General features: G+C 36.2%; 3 protein-coding genes across 6 annotated transcripts; 1 reads left to right on the plus strand and 2 right to left on the minus strand.

Annotated features, from left to right (window-relative positions):
• Positions 1-635: 635 nt before the first annotated feature.
• On the minus strand, positions 636-26,370 carry LOC123764995 (succinate dehydrogenase assembly factor 2, mitochondrial). Of its 2 annotated transcripts, XM_069333406.1 has the most exons (5): positions 26,297-26,370; positions 8,149-8,321; positions 2,780-2,910; positions 1,321-1,484; positions 636-1,007 (listed from the first exon to the last, which is right to left on the minus strand). In XM_069333406.1, exons 2-5 carry the CDS (start codon positions 8,230-8,232, stop codon positions 898-900), a joined length of 489 nt encoding a protein of 162 aa, XP_069189507.1. In that variant the 5' UTR covers positions 8,233-8,321; positions 26,297-26,370; the 3' UTR covers positions 636-897. The 2 variants fall into 2 exon arrangements, with proteins under 2 accessions (XP_069189507.1, XP_045609263.1); XM_045753307.2 differs by lacking the exon at positions 26,297-26,370 and having other exon boundaries at positions 8,149-8,399.
• Positions 9,165-16,576, plus strand: LOC138369788 (DDB1- and CUL4-associated factor 13-like). Its single transcript, XM_069333401.1, has 9 exons — positions 9,165-9,492; positions 10,744-10,940; positions 11,292-11,489; positions 12,802-12,988; positions 13,099-13,243; positions 13,995-14,157; positions 14,605-14,751; positions 15,194-15,357; positions 16,354-16,576. The coding sequence occupies exons 1-9, from the start codon at positions 9,414-9,416 to the stop codon at positions 16,484-16,486; spliced, it is 1,413 nt and encodes a 470-aa protein (XP_069189502.1). The 5' UTR covers positions 9,165-9,413; the 3' UTR covers positions 16,487-16,576.
• Positions 14,299-23,131, minus strand: LOC138369789 (vitamin K epoxide reductase complex subunit 1-like protein 1). 3 transcript variants are annotated; one of them, XM_069333403.1, is made up of 5 exons: positions 23,023-23,063; positions 22,677-22,919; positions 20,668-20,777; positions 18,455-18,686; positions 14,299-14,313 (listed from the first exon to the last, which is right to left on the minus strand). In XM_069333403.1, exons 1-4 carry the CDS (start codon positions 23,046-23,048, stop codon positions 18,472-18,474), a joined length of 594 nt encoding a protein of 197 aa, XP_069189504.1. In that variant the 5' UTR covers positions 23,049-23,063; the 3' UTR covers positions 14,299-14,313; positions 18,455-18,471. The 3 variants fall into 3 exon arrangements, with proteins under 3 accessions (XP_069189504.1, XP_069189505.1, XP_069189503.1); XM_069333404.1 differs by lacking the exon at positions 14,299-14,313 and having other exon boundaries at positions 17,522-18,686; positions 22,677-22,893; positions 23,023-23,131; XM_069333402.1 differs by lacking the exon at positions 14,299-14,313 and having other exon boundaries at positions 17,522-18,686.
• Positions 26,371-27,279: the final 909 nt, after the last annotated feature.

A 27,279-nucleotide genomic window follows, 5' to 3' on the forward strand; every position in this document is an offset into this window, starting at 1 on the left:
GACGATGGGGACCCAAGCATTTTGGTTCTCGAATGACCCTGTGAATGCTGCTGCTATGAAAATCATTTGTAATTACCTAAGTGTAGTTACAGGATGAGAGCTACTCTCGTGGTATCCCGTCTTCCCAGCAATTTGTGCCTGTGTCACTGTGTCATCTCGTAAAGTGATTACTTTTTTGGGTATCTGCAACTTGGAACAATTAGTAATTGATATTACAGATAACAAACTACTCATAAATATGGTCTTCCTCCTATCACAATCATTGGGGGGGGAAGGGGGTAGGAAATTGCTTTGGCCAAATGTGCTTAACTAATGGCACGTATGACAACAATGCCCTGCTCATCCTTGGCCCACTTACAGTTGTGTGTAACCTCAGTTTTAGGATTATTGTAAGTCTTGCATTACCAATGTCCCTCTGATTTTGTACCTCAATAAAATATTTTGGGAATCTGATACTTTTTATCTCTTTCTTGTCTTTTTGCTCTCATATTGGCATCTCCGGTGAAACTTGGGAGCTTTTGAATATCCTGTGAGATGGATGGTGATGAATCGATGGAAGTCATCAAGCCAGAATGATTGTCTTGTAAAATTCAAGGATCTGCACAATGTATTATGATTAGTTAATATTTCCAAAGTAGTATTTTTAATGTATTTTAGACATGCTGTCCTGTTCAGTATTTACAAAAACTAATCTGCTATAGATATGTGTATACACTACAGTTATTATATTATACCTTCTTACTCTTTAATTTAAACTGGCAATCTACATTTGTGAAAGCAGATATGGGATGTAATAGCAGAATAATTATTGCCTACACAAGTGTTCTTGCCATGTCTTGGATATAGTACAATATCCTTGTCCTTGTTACATTCCAGTAAGCTAAACATAAATAAAATTCAGTGTAGATCAGGCTGCATCGTTCTGTTCTCTCTGTCATCATTTTTAACAAAATCTTTCAACATTGTCATTACTTCATTGTCAAATTCTTGTGGAGTTTGCCGGACGCCTGTAAAACATGTAAATTTTTATTGAAATTTATTAGAAGCTAGACAATATATCTTGTTAGATTGGCATTTTTATACACAATTTTTGAATGTAACATTAATTGGTATAAGACAAATTCTAACCACTTTAGGTGAATTGCCCAACTGATACAGATCCGAAGGATCTCATTACAATTTCATACTGGCTTACTGCTTTCTTTATTTTGATCACAGCTACATAATTTCATAAATACTGTATGAAAAACAATAAAATTATAAATCACCCAAGATTGTTTTAACTTAAACTACTAGTAATAAATTTATAAAGATACCAACCTGTTGCCCAATAATAAATCTCCCAATCATTTGATGGAAGGTTAATCAAGCGGTCATACATAGACAACTGCTGCTCATTCATAGTTTCAAGGAATTTATGTGCAAAGGTACTAAGTATCAAGCCATTTTCCAACATGCCACGCTTTCTGGACTGATACTGAAGTCTGGAGGAGAAAAAACCATTGCCTAATACTGGTAACATAATATATATTAAAAGCATATATATCTTATACAAGGATATATTATAAAAGTATATATATCTTATACGCCAACCTGTATGAAGTAAGAATATTTAAGAGAGTATGTTAGAAATCCAAAGATTCTGGTTATGATGAATATTTCATTGTAATATATTTATCAATGATACTCTTTGTGACAAAACAATTGCAATGGTTGAAGTTATTAATACTGTAGTTATAACTGTTAGTACTATTGTACTTCCATGCTGTGAATATACTGGCTTTGTGTATTAACACTTTCGCTGGCCTGGCGGGGCACTGGAAGGTAGGCCGAGCATTCCTGGTGAGCACACAACCCAATGTTAAACTCATTCACCCACAATGTTTATACTTAATAATAAGCTATTGCAAAAAAAATTTGCATGACACCATTTGCGTCATACCGCATACTCCGAATTTTGGTTTTATGACGGAACATGTGGCATTAAGCAGTGAACGTGTTAATTATAATTTTTGCTGCATAAATTCCTGCAAATTCATGCCCTTTCAGGATCTGGAAACATCCATACACATTCTAAATCATCTGGGTTTTACATACATTTCTTGCACACTTGAACATAATGAGAAGTATAGATGAAATTTGCTCTTTAAGTTTAATATGGAAAGTTCACTGCAAAATTTAATGTAAGGGATCTTGCATAGTGTTACAGTATTTCACTTGTGTAAAGGTAAGGATATATGTAAGAAACTATTTATAATGTCCTGAACTGCAAATCTAAGGCAGAGCCTATAGGGATTATCTTGATTCACTTGTTAGTTATACACACAAGATTTGTACTGATAACAGCTATAGGATTTGTACTGATAACAGCTATAGGATTTGTACTGATAACAGCTATAGAGAGCAGCATGTGCTATATGCCCAAGTACTCATGAGACCGCATGTAGGGTTACATATAACTATTGTACAGTATTGTATATTTAATATTTTAATTATGTCATATATAGGAGGTATCTTTTAAATAAAGCTATTGTAATGATTGATCACCAGGTTCTTTTCATCCTACAGTACCTTTATTTTTGTATATATATATATATTACTGCTAACAAAAGGAATATCATTATTCCAATTACAGTATTTGTGTAAACCAAATTTGATTGGGTTGTTAACAAAAACTAACCAAGATACAGTAATTAACTCTTGGTACTGTGCACATGCATACCATACATGAACATAAGATACAATAAACAGATTAAGCATTACAAAATGAGGTAATTACCTAGCCTTCTTCAAATGGATGGGCTCCCCAACTTTCTCTTCATAAGGAGGTATGGCAGGTTCTGTAATGTCTGGTGAAGCAGTGTGTGTGTCTCCACTGCCTTTACGCCCACTACAATAATGTTGATGAATCTGAGGATAAAAAGAAGTGTTTATTATTACAGAGTATATAATGCTAATTTTATTGGGTGTGCAGTTCAAGCACAAGGCTGGGTGGCTCAATTGACAAATAAAACAGTTCAAACTGCTCCTGCTATATGAAATTTAATTTGTACAAAGTAGGCATTCAACACCATGGTTTGCTGTATGAGCTTGCACAACGTTTCTGTGTGAGTTACACTTGTTGGATTACTTTCTTGCTTCATGGTAACTCTAATGTTGTGCTGCATTCCAAGATGCCCCAATGATGAAACAATGTAATGTTTATGCTCATCTTATGTTATCGGTCAGTCTCTCATGCATCCCATCATGTGGGAGTAACAGCCTTCATTGGTCTTGGGATGCAACCTTGCTCATTTACAAGATTTGGACCATTCCACTTTGCCTTTCCCAAAGTCTGCTTGTATAGATAAGTCTTAGCCATCCTTTGAACTTTGGAATAGGAGCCTTTGCTCCTTGTTTTATGCTTCACATGGGTGTGTGGTGCCCTGCTTTTAGTGTTTGCTACGGTAACATGAGATCAGGGTTATTTTCCTTGATTGCTGTTCACAGAGCCCCTGCATTTAATCCAAAGAAGGTTTAAGACCTCCCCCTGAGGGAATTTTCCCAGGTATTGCACGAGTCTTCGCTCCTTTGTGGGTCTGTAGTAGCATACCTTTTCCTTCTGTGGGGTGTGGTAATCCATCCTGGCTGGTCTGCACCAGTAGATACAATACTGTATTTTGCTCTGCTGGTTCATGTTTGGAGACAGGAATGGCTGTACTATCCAAGCCTGCTGCCACTGTATGCCTTTTCTGAGTGATCTGTGGCACTTTCAGTGCCAGAAGGGCACACTGTGATAATCCTGTTTCTGTGATAATCTTGTTGGATTTTGGATTGTTTCCACTGGACTTTTGAGTTAGCTGAGCCCCTTTCACAGGTAATGGCTGTGTTATGGAGCAGTGATCCATTTAAATTTGATGTAGCCTGTGTCTGGTTTGGACATCTTAGAGTTTGAGCCCTTGTTTTTTGAGATGGTGGTGGTGGAGACTTATGATGTTCAGGGGTTGCACAAAGGGTGCAGTGGCTTCCCTAGCACTCTGGTGGCCAATGTCACTGCTTGGTAGGGCAGACGAGTGATGGCTCAGTATTTTGTCGCGGGTAATGATTATATACATAGGGACAGCATTACCATGGCTACCATGCAGTTGCTTGTTTTGATGTTCTCTACCTTTCTGGTGGTTTATCTCTTGGGTAGTGTGGTTGAACCTCGAGCCCCAGACACTCTTACCTTTAGTAAAGGGGTCAGATTCTGGTCTTGGTCCATAGTAGGGGCTCATGAATCAATGTAGCTTGGTGATACGTTTAAGTGTCAGGTAACCAGGTGGGTACCATTAATACCATTAATTAGACCCCATGAAAAGTACAATAGAGTATTAGCATAATTTTTTCATGTCACATTACTGTATATACTGTATCTTGACTTTAGCAAAGCCTTTGATATTATGTCTGCAAAAGCTTTATTATAAATGTAAAGGAACATGGTGTCCTAAGTTGGATTAGCTCTTGGTTATTTCAAAGGAAACAAACACAAAGCACAACTGGGAGGAAGTTCAAAGTAGGACAAAGTTGCAGGTGGAATGCTTCAGGGCTCTGTCCTGGAATCTCTGTTGTTGACTATATACAGTATATAAATGATTTAGATACTGGATTGAAAAGCATCATTACTAAATTTGCAGATGATACTAAGATAGAATGGGAAATAAATTTACAAAAGATTCGCAGATGTAGTTTAAATCTGACAAATGTAGGGTTCTGAGCCTAGGTAATGATAATAGTTACCAAGTAAAATCTGAAAAATGATCAAATTGCCAAATCTGAATACAAAAATAATTTTTTTTTGTTTATTCATGATAAGTAGGGATCTTAAATGAAAAATCTATATAACTATTCAAAATAAGTTAAATAGTATACTGGGATTAATATCTGGAAATGTTAGTAATAATAAATTTTTTTCTTGACCTTGTGTCAAGAAAATTTAGATATGCAGTTCGGTTTCTGATACTATACCATATTATACAATGCACATCAATTTACTTGAAACCTTCCATATGAAGGGAAATTAAGAAAGCTTAATTTACTTTCTCTAGAATTGTGAAAAGGGGTTAAAGCTTGAATTGCCAGTACAGTATACATATGATGATATAGTATAACAAAATGAATGCTAATAAAGTACTAAATACTGTATATCAAAACAAAATAGAACAAAATAATTCAGATAAGACCTGGGTCAATACACTCTGGTACTTGTTTTGGAAAGAGGGTTGAACAAATCCACAAGGGCCGTGATGAGGGTTCGAACTTACGCCCGGGATGATCCCAGACGCTGCCTTAGTCGACTATACCACGACATGGTAAAAGAATTGCAACCGGGAATTCCACTGACTTCACACAGAGCCTGCAGCCTCTCCAAGACACAAATCAGGGTTTTACACAATTCCCCCATGTACTCAAGCTCTGCCAACAAGCTGTTCTACTTCTTCGCCCTCACTTCAATACACACAGAAATCACAATAGCAAAAAATTGTGATGAACAATGAACAAAGGGAAATTTTTGTAGAATGAACAAAAATTTTGTTCATTTGATGCATCACGCTATTGTGATTTCTGTGTGAAATAGGATTGTTAATTTGATGAACAAATTACCAGGTAATAATTGACATCATCATTAGTGTTTCAAATGAAGCTTAGACATAAATACAAGTGAGTTTGATTGGGTATAAATAAAAGCTTGTCACATATGGTCCTATGTCCAGTAATTTGCTTTATTTTTATGCATCATTTGCATCTCTATGTCAATGTTATTGGTGGTCATTAAGGATACAGGTCATTGCATGTCCAAGATGGCTTAGCAGATTTAAAAAACCTAGAATCCAATATGCTCTGGAACTTATACAGTACATCAGTCAGTTAAGGATTAATTGATGGAACCTAACATCTGTATCTCATCCACCACAACTACAACAATGCGAGCACAATCAAACCCATACTAACCTAAGCTAAGCCAGCCTAACCTAACATGAGTGTTTTAATTTGTTTATTATGGACCCCATTTACATCCTATAGATTTATTTACCTGAATTTACATGAGGATAATCTTCTCTGGTGACCTCAGCAGGGACAATAAGCTGGTGGCATGTCAAAGGTGCTCCCATTATTTCTAAGGATATTTTTCCAGATGAATTTTAAAATAAAGTATTATCTGGGCATTTATGACTTCATCAGTAAGCAATTACAAGAGTTTATTATCTTATGAATGAAAAACATCACAAGTTTTCTGTCCTACATGTGACTTGTTGAGCTTAAAGCTATTGCCTTTTGTGTGAGTTAAATTGGAGCTTTTAAACAAATGATCTGATAATACTGTATCTTCCAATTTACAAGATACAGTATTATCTAACTGATACAGTACAGTATACAGTACTTCCAACATCTTTACTGGTACTGTATGGGAAATGACATAGTTCTGGGATGATATTTGTTGTGCTGTGTTGAACTTTTTTTCACAACAGGTACAGTATATCCTTATGAAGGAAAGATCTCCATGTTTGGATATAGACCAGATGGGAGCACACAAGAAATTTCTACTGATGAATAACCATTTCCTCTTCCTTAAGCTCAAAGCTTTGTTTGATGATTACTAATGCTTGGTTGGCTTTTTTTTATCATAGCCCTCTTCATGGTGAGCAACCTTCAATGCTCCTAGGTCCCTTTCTTTACCAATCTGCTGCATGACTGTGTTATTGGAATGGTAGTTATGATGTGTATTGTTATGCCCTATATGCAGTCATGCATTTCTCAAAACTGAAAAGCATTTGTCAGTCTTCTGACCATTTGTACATTTTATGTTACTCACTTTGCAAGGCTTCAATATCTTTTTGTTTCCCACTGTACTATAGAACTTTGTGTCATCTGTAAATTTTATGACTTGGTTTGTGTTTTTCTCATCTATGTTATGGAAGTATACTGTATTACAAAAAAGGGTTGGCCTCAAAATATAACCTTGCAGGGCTCCACTCACAAACATTTTCCAGCCAGACTCATTCCCATTTAAGACAATACTTTCCTTTCTCTTTTTTTCAAACATGCTTTCAGTTTCTGTGTTAGTCTTTTATGTGGTATCAAAACATTAGAGAAGTTCATATATACTACACCTAGTCTTGTTGTACCTGTTGCAACATAATTCAAATGTGTTTAAATTCCTTGTGAAATCTGGCCTTAAAGTTGTGAATAGAGGTCACTTTTGCAACTTCTTTGTGTTGTTGTTGTTGGTTTAGGGACGATGACAATCAAGGGATTGGATGCACCCTGGCATACCTTTTAAGGGTAAATCACAAAGCCTAATTGCTAAATGAACTTTGCCTGTTGGCAGAAACAAATGCGACTTGCAGCGAATAATCATACTGATGGGCTGATGATTAGGGAGCCCCAGGAGTCCCTCAGGAAGGGAAGCATCAACCCTACCCCACATAAGGTTTGCTAAACTGGGTAGCAAAGCAAAAATTCGTTCCCCTCCTAAAATGCAAACAATCATCCAGTGGTCCTCAGCAGAGCAGAGCCAGCCACCACATCTGAGGGCACACTGGGAGCCCACCAAGACCCGCAACTCCCAGCACCTCTCAGCCAAGCTGGTGCCAGACACTGTCTCTTTGCCAGAAGAACCAGCTACAAAAAGTTTAAAATGCTGAATATCAACTTTTCCGTGACCGCAGGCAATATGTGTGCCAGGCGAGGCAACAATCTAGACTATTGAATAGGTATGCCATTGGGCAGTATCAAAACCCAATGGGTAAAAATCGTGAAACAGAATGTGATCTGGCAACAGAGCAAGTGTCCAGACATCTGCTTGTCATCAAGGTTGAACCAGGAGTCCTCTTTCAGTGCATTCCTCTTATTGACCACCATATAGGGTATGAGTATTTCTTTACATTCTGCTACTTATTTGAATTTCCAGCTTCTACCTATGTTGTCTTGTCTTACCTTCTCTAAATTTAAAGAGTTTGTTCTTGGCAAAGTTGTCTACCCCCCCTCAGTATCTCGTAAACTGTGATCATATCCCTTGTTTTTTCTCCTTTAGGGATGTGAGATTTAGTTCCCTTAACTTATCTTGCTTTGCCTTCTCTTCTGGCACTAGATGTTAAAAGGTCCATAGTCAAACTATAATGGACTTACCACAGCAGGCCCCAGCAGACTCCTGTGACAGAGAGACAACAGACTTCTGTGGCAGAGAGGCAGTAGAGCGAGCTTCTCCATCATTCCTCACCACACAACACTATCGTAAAGCAAACAGTAACTCCTAGTTATGCTTTCTTAACTGTAACTGGAATGGTTGGCCTATGTTGTTGTTGTTATTGGGATAGCAGCAGCTATAGCACAGGGCCGTCGTACACACTCCGTTCCCGTCTCTTTGTAAAATAAAATTCGAGCCTGGATGCTATACGTCACTTCTCGGCGGAAAGACTAAAAAAAAAATATTATATAAGAAAACATAACTGTCGTATGTTTATTTTGCTTATTTATAGCATTTATTTTTGCCTAGCATGTTGGGGTCGTTTCGGACACCACTTAGCTGACGGCTATTTATTTATTTATTTATTTATATATATTCAAGGAGGTACAATGGGTTTGTACGTAACATCGGTGTTCTTACATTCTTGAAAAACCACAAACACGCATAGTGTTTCGGGCTATTAAAACCTTAATTAATATAACTCGTAATGTACCCTAACAATGTTTTCAGCATATTGTATCTCATGCGTGTATAAAACATCTACATAACAACGAATAAACAACTTTAACTTATATAAAATGTATATGGAGGGGCCTCGGTGGTACAGTTTGTTAACTGTTATCTGGACACGGGATGGGTATGGGGTGCATAATAAAGAAAGAAATTGAATTGGAGAGTGTTAGTATTTCGACCTCCATACTTGCCTAAAGTATATACACACACAGGCTTCCTGTCCCCTACAAAATGAATTATTATTATTATTATTATTATTTATTTTTATTATTATTATTATTATTATTATTATTATTATTATTATTATTATTATTATTATTATTATTATTATTATTATTATTATTATTATTATTATTATCAATAAAATTACTTTGAACGAAAATAGTATACGAAATGTAATGTTTTTACTCTGAAATCCGCTGTTCGAACCGTTGCCCGATTCTCATCTCGATCTGATTCCATTGATATTTTTATTACATATAGTTACAAAGAAACAAATTATTATATAGCTTAAGCTATTTTTTAACAAATAATAGAATTTTAGTTATGTAATATACATATACAGCATATAAATAAGGACAAAGTCATTGGGGACGCTCAGGGATCCGGAAACCTCTCATTATGAGACACGTGTTGCAAGTTTGTTGTCAAACTTGACGATTAAATATATAATTGTGTACGTAAATTAAACAACATGTCGATAAAAAGCATCAAAGTTCTATCTAGAAACCCGGATCACCATCTTAGGGAGACTAAGAATGATATCCATAAAGGTAAGCAGTGATACACTAGCCCTTAGACTACAACTCTGGCCCCCTTAAGTTACCACTCTGGTCCCCTTAGGCTACCACTCTGGCCCCCCCCCCCCCTAGGCCATCACTTTGGCCCCTAGGTCACAACTCAACTCTGCCCCCTAGGTCACCACTCTGGCCCCTTAGGCCACCACTCTGACCCCCATAGGCTTCCACTCTTCCCCCTCCCCCCCTAGGTCACCATCAACCATAGGATACCCTACACATCACCTCTAAACCATCCTAACCCATACAGATTAAACCTAATCTAACCTAGCAAGCAACCAATATATATATATATATATATATATATATATATATATATATATATATATATATATATATATATATATATATATATATATATATATATATATATACACAAATATATATTTATGTTTATTTTCGTGATATACACACATATATACACAAAAACTATATTTCTAGGTATGAGAATTATGTATCATTCAGTTATGCTAGATTAGGTAAAATTAGGTTAGGTTAAGATTGGCTAAACTTGGTTATCTCAGGTTAGCCCAGCCGGGATTGTTCTAAACTCCCAATCGAGAATCCTGGGTTTGAATCCTGGGCAAGATAGAAATGGTTAGTTAGTCTTGCTATCACCTAATACCCCTGTTCACCTAGTAGTAAATAGGTACCCAGGAGTTAGCCAACTTTTTTTTTTTTTTTTTTGCATCCTGGGGAAGGTCAGTAATTCAATCTTCTGGGAGGGGGAGGGACCTTGATATAAGTCAAACTGGCTGCCTTATTGGATGTAATTATTTAAAACAACTACTGTATTTGCAAACCATTTCATGTACAAAATTGCCTGTATAAAGATACTAAACCCCGAGACAGTACAATACAGTGGTATATGACCAAATTGTATATGTTTTTAATTTAATAATTACTGCATATCATTATATTAACCTAGCCTAGCCTAGCTTAACTTAATCGTATACATCCTAATTTATGATAACTAAATACAGTATATGGTTTTGACAATTAGAAAATAATCTTTGTTGAAATGCTTGTCTATGATTTGACCTTACCCCATAAATAGGCATGTCTAGCCTACCTATGTATTCGCTGATACAAGATACAGTACACACGAACTTGTATATTCATTAGCTAAGAAAGCAGATAAGCATTTCTGGTAAATGTTCATCAAAAGCTCTAATTACAATGTAGTTTAGTACAGTACAGTATTTATATATTTTGCTTATATTTTAGTGCAGAGAAACTACGATCCAGATCTCCATCCTTTTGAGGCAGTACGAGAATACAAGTTGGCCTTAAATGCTGTCAAACTAGAGAGGGTGTTTGCTAAGCCTTTTATTGGAAGTCTCGTGCATTCTGAAGGAGTGTCTGCCATATGCCGTCACCCAAGTAGACTGTCCTGTGTGTTCACAGGAACAGTTGAAGGGGAGGTGAGTAAGGCTCTGGCTTCTATTATTTAATGCTTAGTACTGTATACTAAATACATCATTCAATTGAAATGCAGACATAAATTGTAACTGCCTTTTCAAGTATTTTTGAGTGAAAATATGTATGGAAAAGTATGCTCTGCTGTTTGCACTAGTTAAAATATAAAAAATATTTGGAATAAAAGTTAAAAATTAACCAACTTTGCAACATAATTTTGGTTGCAGCAAGAAGAGTCAGTTAAAGTGGGCATATGCTGTACAGTACTCTGTACTGTTGTTATATAAGACAAAACAATAATAATTTATGTTTACTTTCACCTGAAGATAAAATAATAATTTATATTTATTTTGCAGTTGAAGTTATGGGACATTACCCACAAAAAATGTGAATGGACCATTCAGGCTCACAATGGTCAGTTATGGGCGATTACAGCAGCTCCTGATGGGGCTTCATTCTTTTCTGTTGGGAATGACAAGACCATAAAGCGGTGGTCCCTGCAACGGGCTCAGGAAGAGAATGAAGATCTACCGATAGATACTTGGCTGTGTGATGTAAGTACATAAGGCATATTTACTCTCATCCTGGTTTTTATTTTTGCATACTGCACTTACTCCTATTCTGGTCATCTTTATCTTAATCTTTGGTGCCGTTTTAATAAGTGCGGCTTTCTTTTTCACTCTTTAAATTTTTACACTTGCATTCCTCTCTGTATCTGGCTTTTGTAGTACTGCATATATTCTTGCTAAGGTTATCTTCAGCCTTCACACACATTCTTGCTTTTTTTTTTACAAGCAAGTGCCATATACATCACATGCATGGCTGGTTTACTGGCATAGAGACCTTTTAGTAACTATATCAAGTTCTTGCTCACTGAAATATCTAAGCTTTATTCTACATACATATTTTCCCTTATTCCCTTATTAATTATAGAAAATGTTTAGTGGAATACATTATTAAAATATTAGTAGATTATAATTAAATTAACCTTAAGTGCTCATAAAGTTTTTCATTGTTTACTCCCTCATATTTGTGCATGTAATTTCATCCTCTTGATCTTTCATCTATTGCCTGCATTAGGCTTGCAAAATCTTGTGATTTTTGTGAAGGGAATTTATCCTATGACCTTCAACTCATTTTCCACTTGGAAAGTCACTGAACCCTTTCCTGCTCATTCTTCAACCAAGGTTCACTATGTCAGCCACTTCAACTTTTGTGTTTATGAATCTGCTGAAATTGTGGACACATTCAATCCACAATTTGTTTCAAATGGCATTCATAATGCTACTCCTCGGTTTGCTCCACATATTTGTTTTTATTTGAATAGGTTTCAGAATTTCTGAACTAATGGTATGTGTGAACCATCTGTAATTTTATTATAGGGAGCACAAAGTGCTGACAGTGATGTAGAGAAATACTGTACTGTACTTGAGATGAGAGCAGTTTGGCAATACAACAGCAAACATGCTTATTACAACTTGCATACAGCTGAATTAGACATTGTGAATGCCTGGATAAACAATTCCAAAAGCTGTGCACTTAGACCTTGCATGTTAAAAACAAATTTGCATTTCTTTGAATTTTTGTACTAGGAATTTGTGTAGATGAGGGCTAAGGTTACTGTAATATAAATTTAGATGTTCACTGTAGGGATTCACACAGGAGGTAATGAATATTTCTTTAACAGCTCTTTATTGATTGCAATATATGTGTTAAGTTATTTCTTTTTGTTTGTTCTCTTTTTGTAATAGAAATAATGTAGTGAAAATATTTAGTTATTAACATATTTGCTAATACAAGCAGCAGAGCTTTTCATCAGTTTGCATCATTTTACATCTCATGAGAATTTTGCCTTCACTCTTTCAGTCAATCATCACAGGCATCACCCACCACAGATACAAAAATGAGTTCATCACATGTGGTGAGCGGGTGTTGTTATGGGATGCTAGCACCAAAGCCCCTAAGTTCTCTTATGACTGGAGTACCAGTGGGGACCGCAATGATGCCAGTGTCGTATCTGTCAAGTTCAACCCTGTTGAGACTGACCTCTTTGGTAACTTTTCTTCAAGTTTGTTTCTACTGGTAAATCAAAATTAGTATTGGATATAAGCATATATTTGCACATTTAATTATTATACATATTTTGTGATTTATTGTTTTCAGCTTCCAGTGACCATGCAAATAACATTGTTTTGTACGACACCCGAGCTAAAGAGGTGAAGAAGTTAAAGATGACTATGCGTGTCAATGCCTTGGCTTGGAACCCCATGGAGGCATTCATATTGACAGCAGCCAGTGAAGATTATAAGTAAGTAAAGTGTTAATTAAAAATATATATATATTTATGATTAAAGTGAATGCAAAAATTCATGATTTGGCAGCTGAGCTAATTATCATCTGTACCCCTAATTACCCTTTTCATATAGTGAGGACTGCAATATATGAAAGGACTGATATTGTACTCTGTTCCATGTACATTATTATGATTGAACACCATTTCATGTAAATTGCAACTTCACATCAGTCATATTCAAATAAACTTATTGGTTCTTAGTCCCTAAACTGACTGCCAACGGGATCTCCAGACCCTCAGAATTTATGATAAAATTTAAATATGAATGTGTACTGTATTATAAAATGTAAATGATTATGTATTTACTGTATATATGTAATATTTGTTATTTCTGTATAATGTAATATTTATACTGTATATGTTCATACCAATATATGTATATTTGTATACATATATTGTATACAGTACATACAAATTAACACAAATACAAATTTGATTGCACTGTAGTAGCATTTTGAATTGACGGCTGTGTGGTTTCTCTTATTTGGTCATTTAGCAAACAAATTTCTCTCATTTTCTTATTTTAAATTGTATTATCATGCCTACTATTTAATCCATTTCATATATCATTATAATGGTAAATGACATACCGGTAATATTAATGTCTGTAGGTCTAATGTTAGACCTACAGACCTCTGTATAATTATGTCTGCTGTAGGTCATTTGATTTAATATTACTGTACTTATTCATCTACTGTATTTCCAGTGTCTACTCATTCGATATCAGAAACATGAATAAACAGAACAGAGTTATCAATATTCATGAGGGTCATACGTCTGCTGTCATTGATCTTGACTATGCCCCAACTGGCCGAGAATTCTGTACAGGAAGCTACGACAAATCCATCAGAATTTTTAAGACAGATGAAGTAAGTGAATATAATGTAAGGGATTTGGGGAACTGTAGCACTCACTCACTTGCTTCCTTAATCCTGCACTAGTACCCCAGGGTATTTGCTCGCCCCATCACAAAAATGGGTGTTGGAAGGATTTTTCTCTTGACTCTTGGCATATTTCTGTACAACCTGTGGACGTTATTTAATTTAATAATTTTCACTGAATACATTTTCCAAGTGCAATCTCACTTGGTTGCTTTCACAAGTTAGATTTGACTGTATCCAAGTACTGTACATGGATCCACAGAATTCTCTAGCATCCCTGCAGGGTTATACAAGTTTGAGAGGGGAACATATTTAGAATGAGCATCTATGCTCCTTTTGATAAAAAATAAAATCCAATATAACACATTATGATAATGTAAATTTATATCACTTATTACAAATTTACTAATTGTCTTGTGATTTAATTTTCTACAGGGAAGAAGTCATGATGTTTACCATACAAAGAGAATGTTCAAAGTGAACTGTGTTCTCTGGTCAGGAGATAACAAATACATTCTCTCTGGCTCCTCTGATCACAATGTTCGTGTGTGGAAAGCTAAATCAAATGAGAAGATGGGTATTGTAAGTGTTCCAAAATATACACATTTTCAGTTAATGCTTAAATCACTTTTAAAGGAAAATTATTTATTTTTGTTTCATAATTTACATGTCACACAAGATACTTTCATTTCTCTTCAAATTAATGGACAGTACAGTTCTTACCTATCAGTGACTATGGGAATGATGTCTTGTTCTTTATGCTTCATCTCGCATTTTTACTTGATGTCGTTGAAAAAATGTTGATGTATTCAATTATTCTGATATTAATATTAGCCTATTCTGTGATGTATTTACTTTTATGCTTGATAATGAACTTACCAATTAAAATATTTTTTGAGTGTGCAAAAATAAACAAAATTTTTGCAGGGCCAAATAAAAAAATGACATTTCAGATTACTTTCAGTTTACAAAAGTTGTACAATACAGTATTTTATTTATTTTTATTTATTGTGATACCAAACAGATGAGAGCCAGAGAACGTTCTGCCATCAATTATGCAGAAGAGCTCAAGAGAAAGTATGGTCACTTCCCAGAAATGCGTAGAATATTACGGCATAGACATTTGCCCAAACACATCTACCATGCCAAACAGGAACATCGTATTATGAAGGACAGCCGAGCCAGGAAGTATGTCTATTGTATTAAAGTAATAGTTATGTAAAAATTTAACTGAAATTAACTAATGAAAAACTTCATTCACCTGGGCTCTAGGAGACTCGAACCACAGACCCCACGCATGTGAGGCAGAGGCGCTCTCCACTCAGCTGTGAACAGTCTTAATAAGGAAAGATTCCAGACACAACTACTGCTGCTATTCTGGAATTTTTAACTTTTCCTGACTACTACTGAAGCTCAGAGGAATTAGTGATCCATGCCCTCGTCATATAAATTGTTAATGACGCGGGCGAGGGTCACTAATTCCTCTGAGCTCCAGTAGTAGTCGGGGAAAGTTGAAAATTCCAGCATAGCAGCAGTAGTTGCTTCTTGAATCTTTCCTTATTAAGACTACTCACAGCTGAGTAGAAAGCGCCTCTGCCTCACACGCATGGGATCCGCAATTTGAGTCTCCTAGAGCCCAGGTGAATGGTATGTTTATTTCTACGGAAGTGTGGTTGACAAATTAAAAAATATTAAACAGTAATCAGCATATGAGAAAATTTATGCTAATATCCATCATAATTTGGTTACCAACCATTATGTGGTTTAATATTTTTTATACAACAAAGCTTTCCTGTGAAAATATTTTTTTTTTTTTTATTATACTTTTTACTAAATTTCAGATTCACTCTTGCTCCTTTGTACCTGTACTGTAAAAGAAATATTAGAAAATGAGTTCCTCATAAAGCTCAATACTGTACTTTTAATCTTGTTATACTTCACTTGTGTTTGATTTTGAAAGTTGTTCTTCACCCACTGCCCAGCATTATATAAGGCTTTCCCTAGTATAATGCTGCCTGATCAGCCAGGCTATCGCTGCTTGCAGCCGATTAGCCGTCACAATGTGACTGATCCTGCATTCAATGTGTTGATTGTATAGATACTTGTATTGAGCACAGAGCGTATGGTACAAAGTTGCTCTCTAGGTGATTAATCATTACTCAATTATTGTATATAATTTTTCAGGGAGGCTAATCTTCGAAGACACTCAAAGCCTGGCGCAGTTCCTTATGTACCCGCAAGACAGAAGGCTGTGGTGGGTTTGCAGGATGATGAAGCTGACATGCCAAGCACTTCTCATGCCGACAGTGATGAATAAATTGTGTAATTATTGTTGTTATATATTAGAGACAGTGTTAAGGTGTACTATATTATTATATAATAAACGCATACAAAATAAATGGTGAACCATGTTAGTTTTTCTGTCCATAGATGTGTGCAGACATGAGCAGCACACTATCCCATACTGAAGTTTGTGGTGGTATAAAAGACATCAGATTGTACTGGTCTTTTTAAATTTGAGATAGAAGAAAAACCTAAACAACAATAACTATTACTAATCAACTGCAAAGGCCAGCAAAATTTTCACTTATTTAATATCTATACTGTATAGATTTTGGATGCTTCATACTTAAAATTTTAATATGGTATTATCTAATAAAGAAGCGCATGTGAGCAGTACTCATAATAGGCAGCAGCTATATATTTATTACATTACAGTAAGTAATTATCGAAAGGATCCAAGCTGGGAAGATATATTACAATACAATAATAGACTATTGAATTCAGTGTTCTCAACAATGGCAGCATCTAAAATGAGATATGGTTTATGAGATTTGCTGTTTATTTTTACTGTAATTTGTGAGGCAGCTTATTTTTATGGTACAGTACTGCCATAGTTGGTCACTTTTTTGACCACTTTTTGTTTACAAAATACTCCTCTTTTTCTAATGTTGTTAGAGTGAGTTTTAACCTGTTCCCATAGCTCGGTTCTATTGTCAGGTGCATAAATCTCAAAAGATCAATGTTATTCTTGTACTTCACAAAGCGTGTAATATTCTGACAGTGGAGGAGGAGGAGGGCTGCGTTAGGAAAATAACATTTGTGTGACAGTGGAAGAGGGTTGGTGAGAGGATATACATAAGTGATATAGTAGTGCTGGAGACTGTTAAAATTTACACATGAAAATTAAGCCTGTCAATGTTCTAGTCATGTGTGATAGCAGTGCTGGAGGCTACAGCATGTTAGGAAGCCAAAGGTGTGGAAGCGGTGTACTCATGCCAGAATCTGTGATAATTAAGTGCATGTTTTGCATAACCCTATGAGCTAAGTTAGGAATTTTAGAGGATACAAAAAGGGATTGTGTGTTTTATTAATATTTAACCAATAATATATTCATCTTTAAAGCAAATAAAGTAATATTTTTTTGTCTCGGTAGAATTATTAAAAAACAAAAATTATGGCAACCTACCAAGATTGCCATCCTAATACTGTACACAACATGGATGAAAATTAAACTTGTAACAATTTGAAATGTTCATAATTATTTAACAGAGAAAGATATTTATAACCTGACACTGACTACTTGCTTCATAATATTCAACTTAATAGCTCATACATTTTGGGTCAAGTTCATAATTTTTAGACTAAAAAATAACTAACACAAGTTTTAATATTTTGAAATGCATTTTTACATATATTGCAATTTTAGCTTAATACTGATTATTTATACAGTATTAACATTCTTACACCATACCATAGATTTAGCAGAAATAAAACACACATTGATCACAACCTAAGTAAATCAGTCTTATATTTATAATGGTAAAGAAAAGATTTAATTACATGAGCACTGTATTTGTACCATATTATTATGGAAAGATTTTTACTCATTTGTACTAGTGTTGCTTTGTATTAGGCTCTATGTAACCAAACATCATATTGGTTCTTGGTAAGAACCAGGGAATAGACTGACCTTCTAATGCCAATGTACAGTATTTGGAATGCACGGCAGTATACAAAAATGTTCTTGATCAAAGTAATTAGAGCAACATAAATTATGAAACTGCAAACATGTAAGCCATATGTGAATTATTGTGTACTTAATTCACATTATATCAGGCTAATTAGGACTTCCATCTCAGCATATTGAATTACAATACCTGTTTATTATGTAACACAACAAAGTACATAAAGATATCATATGCATGGATAAGAAATCAAGAAGTACTTTATGAAATAAGCTGGATTAAATGACGCTGCTGAATCTCAGAATTTCATTTCTTACCTCTGACTAAAATAGAGTTATTTGGTTTTGATTTTTGAAAGTCTCTGGAGAGCAGAAACACGCATGAATGCCAAGGTAGTCAGGAGGATATTAACGATGTACGTGCTGACACAAACAACACAAAAGTCCTTTAGCACAAAGTACAGAAGATAAGCCAGGTAAGCACTCATCAGGTTAGATAAACTGATGACAGTCCGTTGCACCTTTGCTACTTTCAGGCTCTTGGTTTCTCCTAATAGAAGAAAAATTATGTACTGTAAATACATTAATTAAAATCACCTTACTTCTTACTATTTTTAGATAACGTAAAAATATTCATAAACAATTTGAGCCTTGACAGTGTTATGGAGGGGGTGGAGATTTTTGTCTTAATTGCTATAATAATAATGATTGCAACTCCCTTTTGTCTAAATATTAAATTACAAAAAAAATTAATAAATCAAAGTTAATAAATGACTCCTCTACTTTATGAGATTAAGTTTACAGAAAGGTAATATAATGTACTGTACTTGATAATCACACAGAATAGGGGAACACAGGGTAAATTTATAACTCAGGAAAGCAAGGACTAAATGAAGATAGTCAGGTCTAAATGAGATAAATCACTGGAGAACAAGAAAACAATGGAATAACTTAGGATAAACTGTATAATGACTAGGCACAGGGGAACAGGGATAACTGCTGTAACCTAGATGAACTATAGTACTGTAAGCAGAAAGTTTGATAAATTGACTGCAAGAACATTAAATTTTATATATTAAAATGAATATACATTGAATTTCTCTCTCTCTCTCTCTCTGTTGTGATTGAACTAACCCCTGAACGGCAACACACCTTGCAAATTGCTGACTATAGCTTACACCTCCAGTGACTGGTGCTGACCCAACTGGTCTATTGTCTTTTTCAAACCACATGCTTAACAGTTTTACGTCTCCAAATCCCCTCTTCCTCTCTTACAACCTCTCTCTTCCTTTATTTCTCTATCTAATAATACAAATCCAGTAGAGTGTTACAACATAAAGTTACATGGAAGCTATTTTATGAGTTATTATGGGATGTAATGATGTTAAATATGCAGTTGCCTAGATAGTCAAGAGATACAAAATAAGTTAGCAAGTAAAGAAATGGTTGGTCAGCACTGGTATGTAAACTAGACATGGTTTGGTCATAGCTGATCAAGGGAGGTATACCCAGCTCCTATGCCAGCCATATTCCACAATACCTGTGCAAACAATATAGTTTATTCTTTAATATATTCTTTAAAACAAAATTTAAAGGAGGAAGAGGATTATAGGAGGAAGGAGGAAGGAAGGAAGGAAGGAAGGAAGGAAGGAAGGAAGGAAGGAAGGAAGGAAGGAAGGAAGGAAGGAAGGAAGGAAGGAAGGAAGGAAGGAAGGAAGGAAGGAAGGAAGGAGGAAGGAAGGAAGGAAGGAAGGAAGGAAGGAAGAAAGGAAGGAAGGAAGGAAGGAAGGAAGGAAGGAAGGAAGGAAGGAAGGAAGGAAGGAAGGAAGGAAGGAAGGAGGAAGGAAGGAAGGAAGGAAGGAAGGAAGGAAGGAAGGAAGGAAGGAAGGAAGGAAGGAAGGAAGGAAGGAAGGAAGGAAGGAAGGAAGGAAGGAGGAGGAGGAGGAGGAAGAAGAATGAGGAGGAGGAGGAGGAGGAGGAGGAAGGAAGAGGGAGGGAGGGAGGGAGGGAGGGGGAGGAGACAGCAGTGTGTGTGTGGTGTATGTGTTAAGAGTCCTGGCCAGAGTGAGACAACTGGGCACTGTTTCATTACTAGTCATCAGTGCACTCACTAGTGCAGTGATGACTAGTATATAACTGAATAATCATACTACTGTGGTACTAATACAGTACTACACCTAAACCACCACTTCCCCATTTAAATTGAATGAAAGAAAAAGTAAACATTTAAAAAATTATCTATTTTAGTGGTATGCAGATTAATAAAGGCCAAATATGGCTGTGTCCCACTCTATGGAATGTCTTCTTATATTTCCTAAGTATTAAATCAAGAGGAAAAAATCATTGTTAAATACAGTACAATAAATTACAATGTTTATTCAAAAGAATGTGTACAAAGAACACAGGAATAATGAATAAATTGTAGAGACAGGAGTTATACAATCAATGATTGGAAAGGGAAAAAAAAGCTGCTAGAGAACGAAGAACATTTGCTTAATTTCGAACATTAAACTCGTCCATCTTTAACTCACCAAGAACAATAATAAGAGAGTAGAAGATGATCCCTGGGATGCTATTAGGTTGGTTCATTATATGGTCATCGCCTAAGAGCTCTCCAATTATACCAAATCCCCGACCATACCTGTTGGCAAATATAAATTAATTAAACATAAGTTTAATGCAACACAAACAATTTTTACCATTATAACTGATAAATACAGATGCGCTTTAGGAATGGCAAAGAAATAACTGCATTCTGCACACTATTACTCTGAATATTATCCCTTTGTACTTGCTTGCTGGTGAAGATATATATACTATAGGATTAGTTCCGACTCACTGAGTAGAGGACATTGTTCTCTTCTCCTACTACTATCTTAATCACATGACATCTCTTTATCTTAAGCTTTGAATTGTTTTGAAATAAGTTTCTCAACTCCTTTAGTTTATTGATCAATTTTTTGTCATTTTTTTGCCATTTCACTGAAATGTCAGCTTCAACTCTTCAATTCAATACAGGGTCTTGTAGTATAGTTGTCTTTGTTCTCGACTCACAATCAGGTATCCTGGGTGCCATTCTCAGGAAGGACAGAAAGGGTTGGGCGTATTTCCTTTCACCTAATGCATCTATTCACCTAGCAGTTAAAAGATACCCAGGAGTTAGGCAACTGTTGTGGGGCTGCATCCTGGGGAGGGTCAATAGAGTCATCTTGGGGGAATATCGATACAAGCTTAAAGTGTATACATGTACCTACTTAAGCACAGACTTATCCCAACAAAACAAATTTTTATATTAATAATAAAGTTGCATCCACAAACTTTGTTTTGCATTTAATATTAATGTTATTTCAAGTATTTGTATTGCATAAGTGTAATATAGACAATATTATAGTATTTTATCTGAATTAAAGGTCATACAAAATAGAGTACCTAATTTTAATTTATATTGAGATAAAGTATTGATATTCTTCTAGTCTAATAATTGGTAGTACAGTACTTTTTATGATATAAACCTATAGATTTTATGTATGAATACCAGTATTCATTCACAACTGTTATAGTGTTTGAATTTCTCCCTAGCTGTAGGACTGTATTGGTGTAAACTTGTTCTTCACTGTGAGGATGCCTCATGGTTCACATACATCATTTAAAAATGTCTCCTTTCAATATCAAATCAGTATAAGGTATAACAGCAAATCCTGCTCAACTTTATTCTGTTCTAACAAACATAAAACTGTCTGACCTAATACTGTAATGCATTTCCTCTGCAGAAACAACCCAAAACCATTGGCACCATGTTGGTGAAAGTAGCATTTGATGCTAGGATCACTTCAAAAAAATATCTAGTGAGTATAGGAAAAATAGAGTTATCAAAATGCTAATTGCTTTCTTCACTGATGCTTTCTTTTCAGTTTTTAGTGGGCAAATGCACACTTAGGAGGTTGAATTAAACTAGGTTAGTTTAGCAGTCCTCGTAGTGCAATGGTAAAACACTCGCCCAGTGCTTCGGGAGCAATTTGGCCTGGGTTCATATCCTGGCCAAAGAGGACTGATTAGGTGCCAGTCCTTAGCTGTATGCCTCTGTTCACCCAGCAGTAAATGGGTACCTGGTTGTTAAACGATTTGACGGTCGTATTCAGGAGAAAATTAGGATTAAGGACCTGATCGAAACGCTATGCGTGCTAGTTGCTTTACAAGAATGTAAAACTCTTGTATATATAAATAAAATAAAATAAAAATAAATAAAATTTAGGTTTTGTTAGGTTAGGTTGAGTTAGGCAGTCTGTTTTCATAGTAAATAGTGTTTTGGTACAGTTATGTTGGTCTAGCTTGTAATAATTCATCAACTTGATAAACAAAATATAAAACAGTGAAGCAAACAGTTATTTTCTTACAGAACAGTGATGGCATCATGAACATGTGTCAAAAAAATGTTGCAGTGGGTAATTGTCAGTGGGAAATGTTAAGCTGATATGGATACAGCATAAGACTTAATCTTAAAGCAAGTTAAACAATATAATTGCCGGTGAGTGAAACCTACTTAGAGGTGAAGACCTTGGAGCAGGAGATGGAGGGGCTGATGTCACACATAGCTTGGTAAGCCGCGTCACTCTCCTTCATAACTTCCACATACAGAGCGTACAGGGAGAGACCAATACCAATAAAGGCAAGAAGCATCATGGCGAGACGTATCTTGCGGTAGTTCCCCACCACGGCCTGGCGCCCCTTGTGGTCCACCATGATTGTCTGAGCAGCACCTGTTGCCCACACCGACACATATACCCTTACTGAATTATTATACAACCTACTTCATACGTTCATTTTTATTGTTATATTGTATTTGGTATTTGAAATTTAGACAAAATACAGTATACATATATACTCACCAATTTACAGAGGAAATTATTTTCATATTTCACAGTAAAACAACGTTTTCTTCTGTCACAGGTGAGTGACGACCTGCTCCATTGAGTAAGCGACGTCAACACCACAGAGCTTTTATTAATAGAGTGGGTTAACATTGATAGCGAATAAATTGGTAGGTAATGTTTGGACGCCATATTAGAACACCAATAATATTAATTTTATTTTATTTTGTTATATTTATTTAAAGATACATTGGGGGTTAAGAGAGTACATAGAAATGATGTTGATTTTACATTCTTGAAAAGCCACTAGCACGCATAGCGTTTTGCGCTATTAGAGATCCAGGAGAAGGGAACTATCAGGGGGGGAAAGCGCCAAGCCATTACAACTATATAACACTTGGAAGGGGTCAGGATAAGGCACGGGAGACATCTCCCGTCATGCAGGGTGCACTCGCACCTCCAAAGACCTCCAGTATCAGCTCTTGATACTGGTAATGACTCAAAAGTGCCACCACTTACGGGCTATTCATGCCCGTGCCACCTTTTGGGTGGCTTAATCTTCATCAATCAATCATCAGGATAAGGATTTGGGATGGGACGGGGAGGGAAAGGAATGGTGCCCAACTACTTGTGGACGGTCGGGGATTGAACGCCGGCCTGCATTAAGCAATTAAGCTCTACCATCCAGCCCAAGTGGTTGGAGTTTACCTGAATTTACCTGAGGATCACCATTTCTCTAGGACTCCTGCTTTAACCCTAACGACGAGCGGACGCGGCCGCCGGATCACGTTCTGTTTCCCGCTTTTGGATTTTGATACTGCCGTTTAGCGTTCGTAATTAACTGTCCGGATTGTTGCGACGCCTGGCGCACATATCGTCTGCTGTCACAGGATAGTTTATAAATTTTGAACGTTTTTTGGCTGGTTCTTCGGGCAGGGAGAGTCTGGCACCGGCTTGGCTGAGAGGTGCTGGGAGTTGGTGGGTCTTGGTGGGCTCCCTGTGTGCCCTCAGCCGTCGTGGGCGGCCGGCTCTGCTGGGGATCACTGGATGACTTTTTGCGTTTGAGAAGGGGGACGAGTTTTTGCTTTCTCTGTGTGGGGGCGGCCGGTGCTTACCTCTCCGAGGGTCTCCTGGGGCGCCCATCAGTATGTTTTTCGCTCCGAGGTGCGCTACATTGCAAAGGCGAGTACATTAGTTTCACCGCCGAATGTACATGAATGTCACCGCCGATAGGTGACATTCATTTTGCCATTAGGCTTCACGATTAACCCTTCATGGGTACGTCGGGACGCATAAGATTGTCGCCGCTCTGAAGTCAACAACTGCTATTTATCTAGTGGCCTCGACAGGGACAGGAAGCTGATAGCTTGTCAATGCTGCCCTCATTTTTCCTGATGACTTTTTCCAGCTAGATTTTGAATTGCAGTATATGGACTTTACACTGACATACACTGCTGTTCAATTTTGGTGGGTATAGGCGGTTCTAATAATCCTAAGGGCCATAATCAGTGACCACGATGGGAACAGGAACCCGGCGGCTTGTCAAAGGTTCCCTTCTCCAAAAAGAATTATAGACGCAAATGCGGTAACAAAAGACAATTTTAATTTATTATATTTGTCACATGAGTTTAGTAATTATATATGGTCTCTCATTCATTCGGGTGATATTTGCTTTATCCATATATCATTACATGCGGTTATTAGAAACCAATGTTATGATTTCCCGTTGTTGGGGAGAGATACTTGGAAGCCTGTATAATTAGGTTTATCAAGGTACGGCCAATGCTCCCCAGAATATGTAACCCACAACAGAGGTGAGTAATGTTTACCTTTATAACCCACAACAGTTCACCAGCTCGACTTGGTTATACAAATTTAGTGCTAGGTGAACAGAAGCATTAGGATTAAGGAAACGTATACAAACCAATCAAACTCGGTCGCTTTCCTTTCTGAGCTGACGGCTAAACAATAATACTGTAGTCATATTTCATGTTATCACTAATATAAACAGACCATCTATATACAAAAATTTGTATATACATCTTATTCTATATTTTCATCCGTTTGTTTTCGTAATTTGCCATTTAATATTATATACTTGCAAAAGTATCACCAATGTGTGGAAAAAACAGCTTTATATATATAAGTCGTGTGATATATTACATATAAGATCAATTTCGTTTCTTAAATACTACCACATATTCATGTTCATAATACTTCTTAAAGAAGCTTATAATGCATAAATGTATAGTTTAAAAAACTATAGCAGTTGTAAGTTAATTCAATTTCTTTATTATGCACCCCATACCCATCCCGCGGGCGGTGGTGGAAAGGGTTACAGAGGCACATAAGGGGGTTCAGGAACTGAACCCCCACAGTTCATTTAGCTAAGCAAGTGACAGTCCAATATGGCACCGATATGCCATCAGCCATATCTGGCGACACTACACCCCACAAGTGGCGGTGTGTGGCGGACCAGACGGGCGTCAGGGCACTCTGCAAGAGCTACAAGAATTTTGCCCCAAGAGTCTAACACTTATATGCTGTGCTTACTATATTAACCTGCAATGTTAAATGGGATTCTTGTATTGTGATTTGTGTATTTGTACTCACTGCATTTGTGCGCCCCTTGAGGGACTTGAAGTAGAGAGGGGTAGAAATAGCCTAAGCTACTCTATCCCTTTGATATGTATTTTTTTCTTGTCTCAATAAACATACTTGAACTTGAACTCTACTCTACACCCTCACCTCTGTAAGTGTATTGTTTATTACTTGGTCACAACTGAAAGTGCATCAACTTGTTCATAAGTTGTATTTAAATAATTTGTATGCAATAAAACTCATGATTCAATCAACTAAATGTGTTGTAGGAAAATAACGTACAGTAAATGATTCAACCTTCAGTGATATGGTTATTTGTTGCTCGAGCAACAGTTCATTTCAGTAATTTATAATGATTTAAATCTTAAAAGGAATTACTTTAAAACTAATAATATTATATAGTAATAATGTTGAAGGTATATACAAAATAAAGATTAGTTTTAATACAAGTCCTACTTCCTAACTATAATACAACAATATATATTGTACTGTACATGAGTTTGGTTAAGAAGACCAATGACAGTGAACAGTATTATGTGTACTGTCAGAACGTGCCATCAGTGGGCGGAGGAGCCTGGCACTAGTCCGGAGACAATTGTTGCAAAAATCTAATAAACCAAGTCTAATGCCTAAATGCAGATTTAGATCTTGGGTGGGGGGGGGGGGGCGGGGCCAGAAATTGAAATTGAAATTGAAATAAGTTTATTGAGGTAAAATACACACAAAGGGATGAGGTAGCTCAAGCTATTCTCACCCCGTTCAGTACAACGTGTTAGTACATACATAGACACACATCACAAACAATAAACCTGGCCAGAGGCACTTCAAGTTCGAGTGGGGGGGGGGGCCTCAACATAGAAATTCAATTACAAGTAGAAAGTGAACAACAATGGTGATAAACCGTACATGTTCCAGAAAATGTTAGGTTCCGAAGAAGACACTTGTCTGATTTTATTTGTTTTTCAGTTTTATTTACTAAGAATAACGTTGACTACAAGTAGCAATGCAGCACTCTACGATATCTACAAAAAGTCTTTCTTTCTACAATTACATTCGGATGGAATTTTGGCGCCGTCTCTTTTTATTTTCTGACGCCCACACACAGTTTTAATTGTTTTAATAATAAAATAAATAAATTTTACAATTATTATATTTGTTCTAAAGGAAGTTTTTTTTTTTTTTTGGGGGGGGGGGGGGGGGAATGAAAGAGATCTGGCAGGGGGTGGGGGGGGGGGGAGGTTGGGTAGCTGGCGTAATTGTACCCTTATACATCCGGCCCTGTTTATACCTCGCTGCTGGCTTCTTAATTGCTTTGATACAATTATATATATATATATATATATATATATAATATATATATATATATATATATATATATATATATATATATATATATATATATATATATATATATATATTTATATAGATTTTCCAATGTTTTGTGTCGTTTGACTTTCCTGGCTTGGTGCCTTCTTTTATAATTACTGACTTGTGTCGTTTTATGGTTTTACCTTCATAACCCAGAGTTTGGACCAAGTGCCTTGCTTTACCATGAGCAGTTCTTCACTTATTGCGCCACTAACCTATTAAAGGTATAGGTTAAGTAATAATTGTAATTACGAAGCAAGAAGATGCTTATCTTAACATACTAAGAAGGTTAGGTAAGGTCAGTGT

This window comes from Procambarus clarkii, chromosome 29 (assembly GCF_040958095.1).
Source record: "Procambarus clarkii isolate CNS0578487 chromosome 29, FALCON_Pclarkii_2.0, whole genome shotgun sequence".
Classification (NCBI taxonomy): Eukaryota; Metazoa; Arthropoda; class Malacostraca; order Decapoda; family Cambaridae; genus Procambarus; species Procambarus clarkii.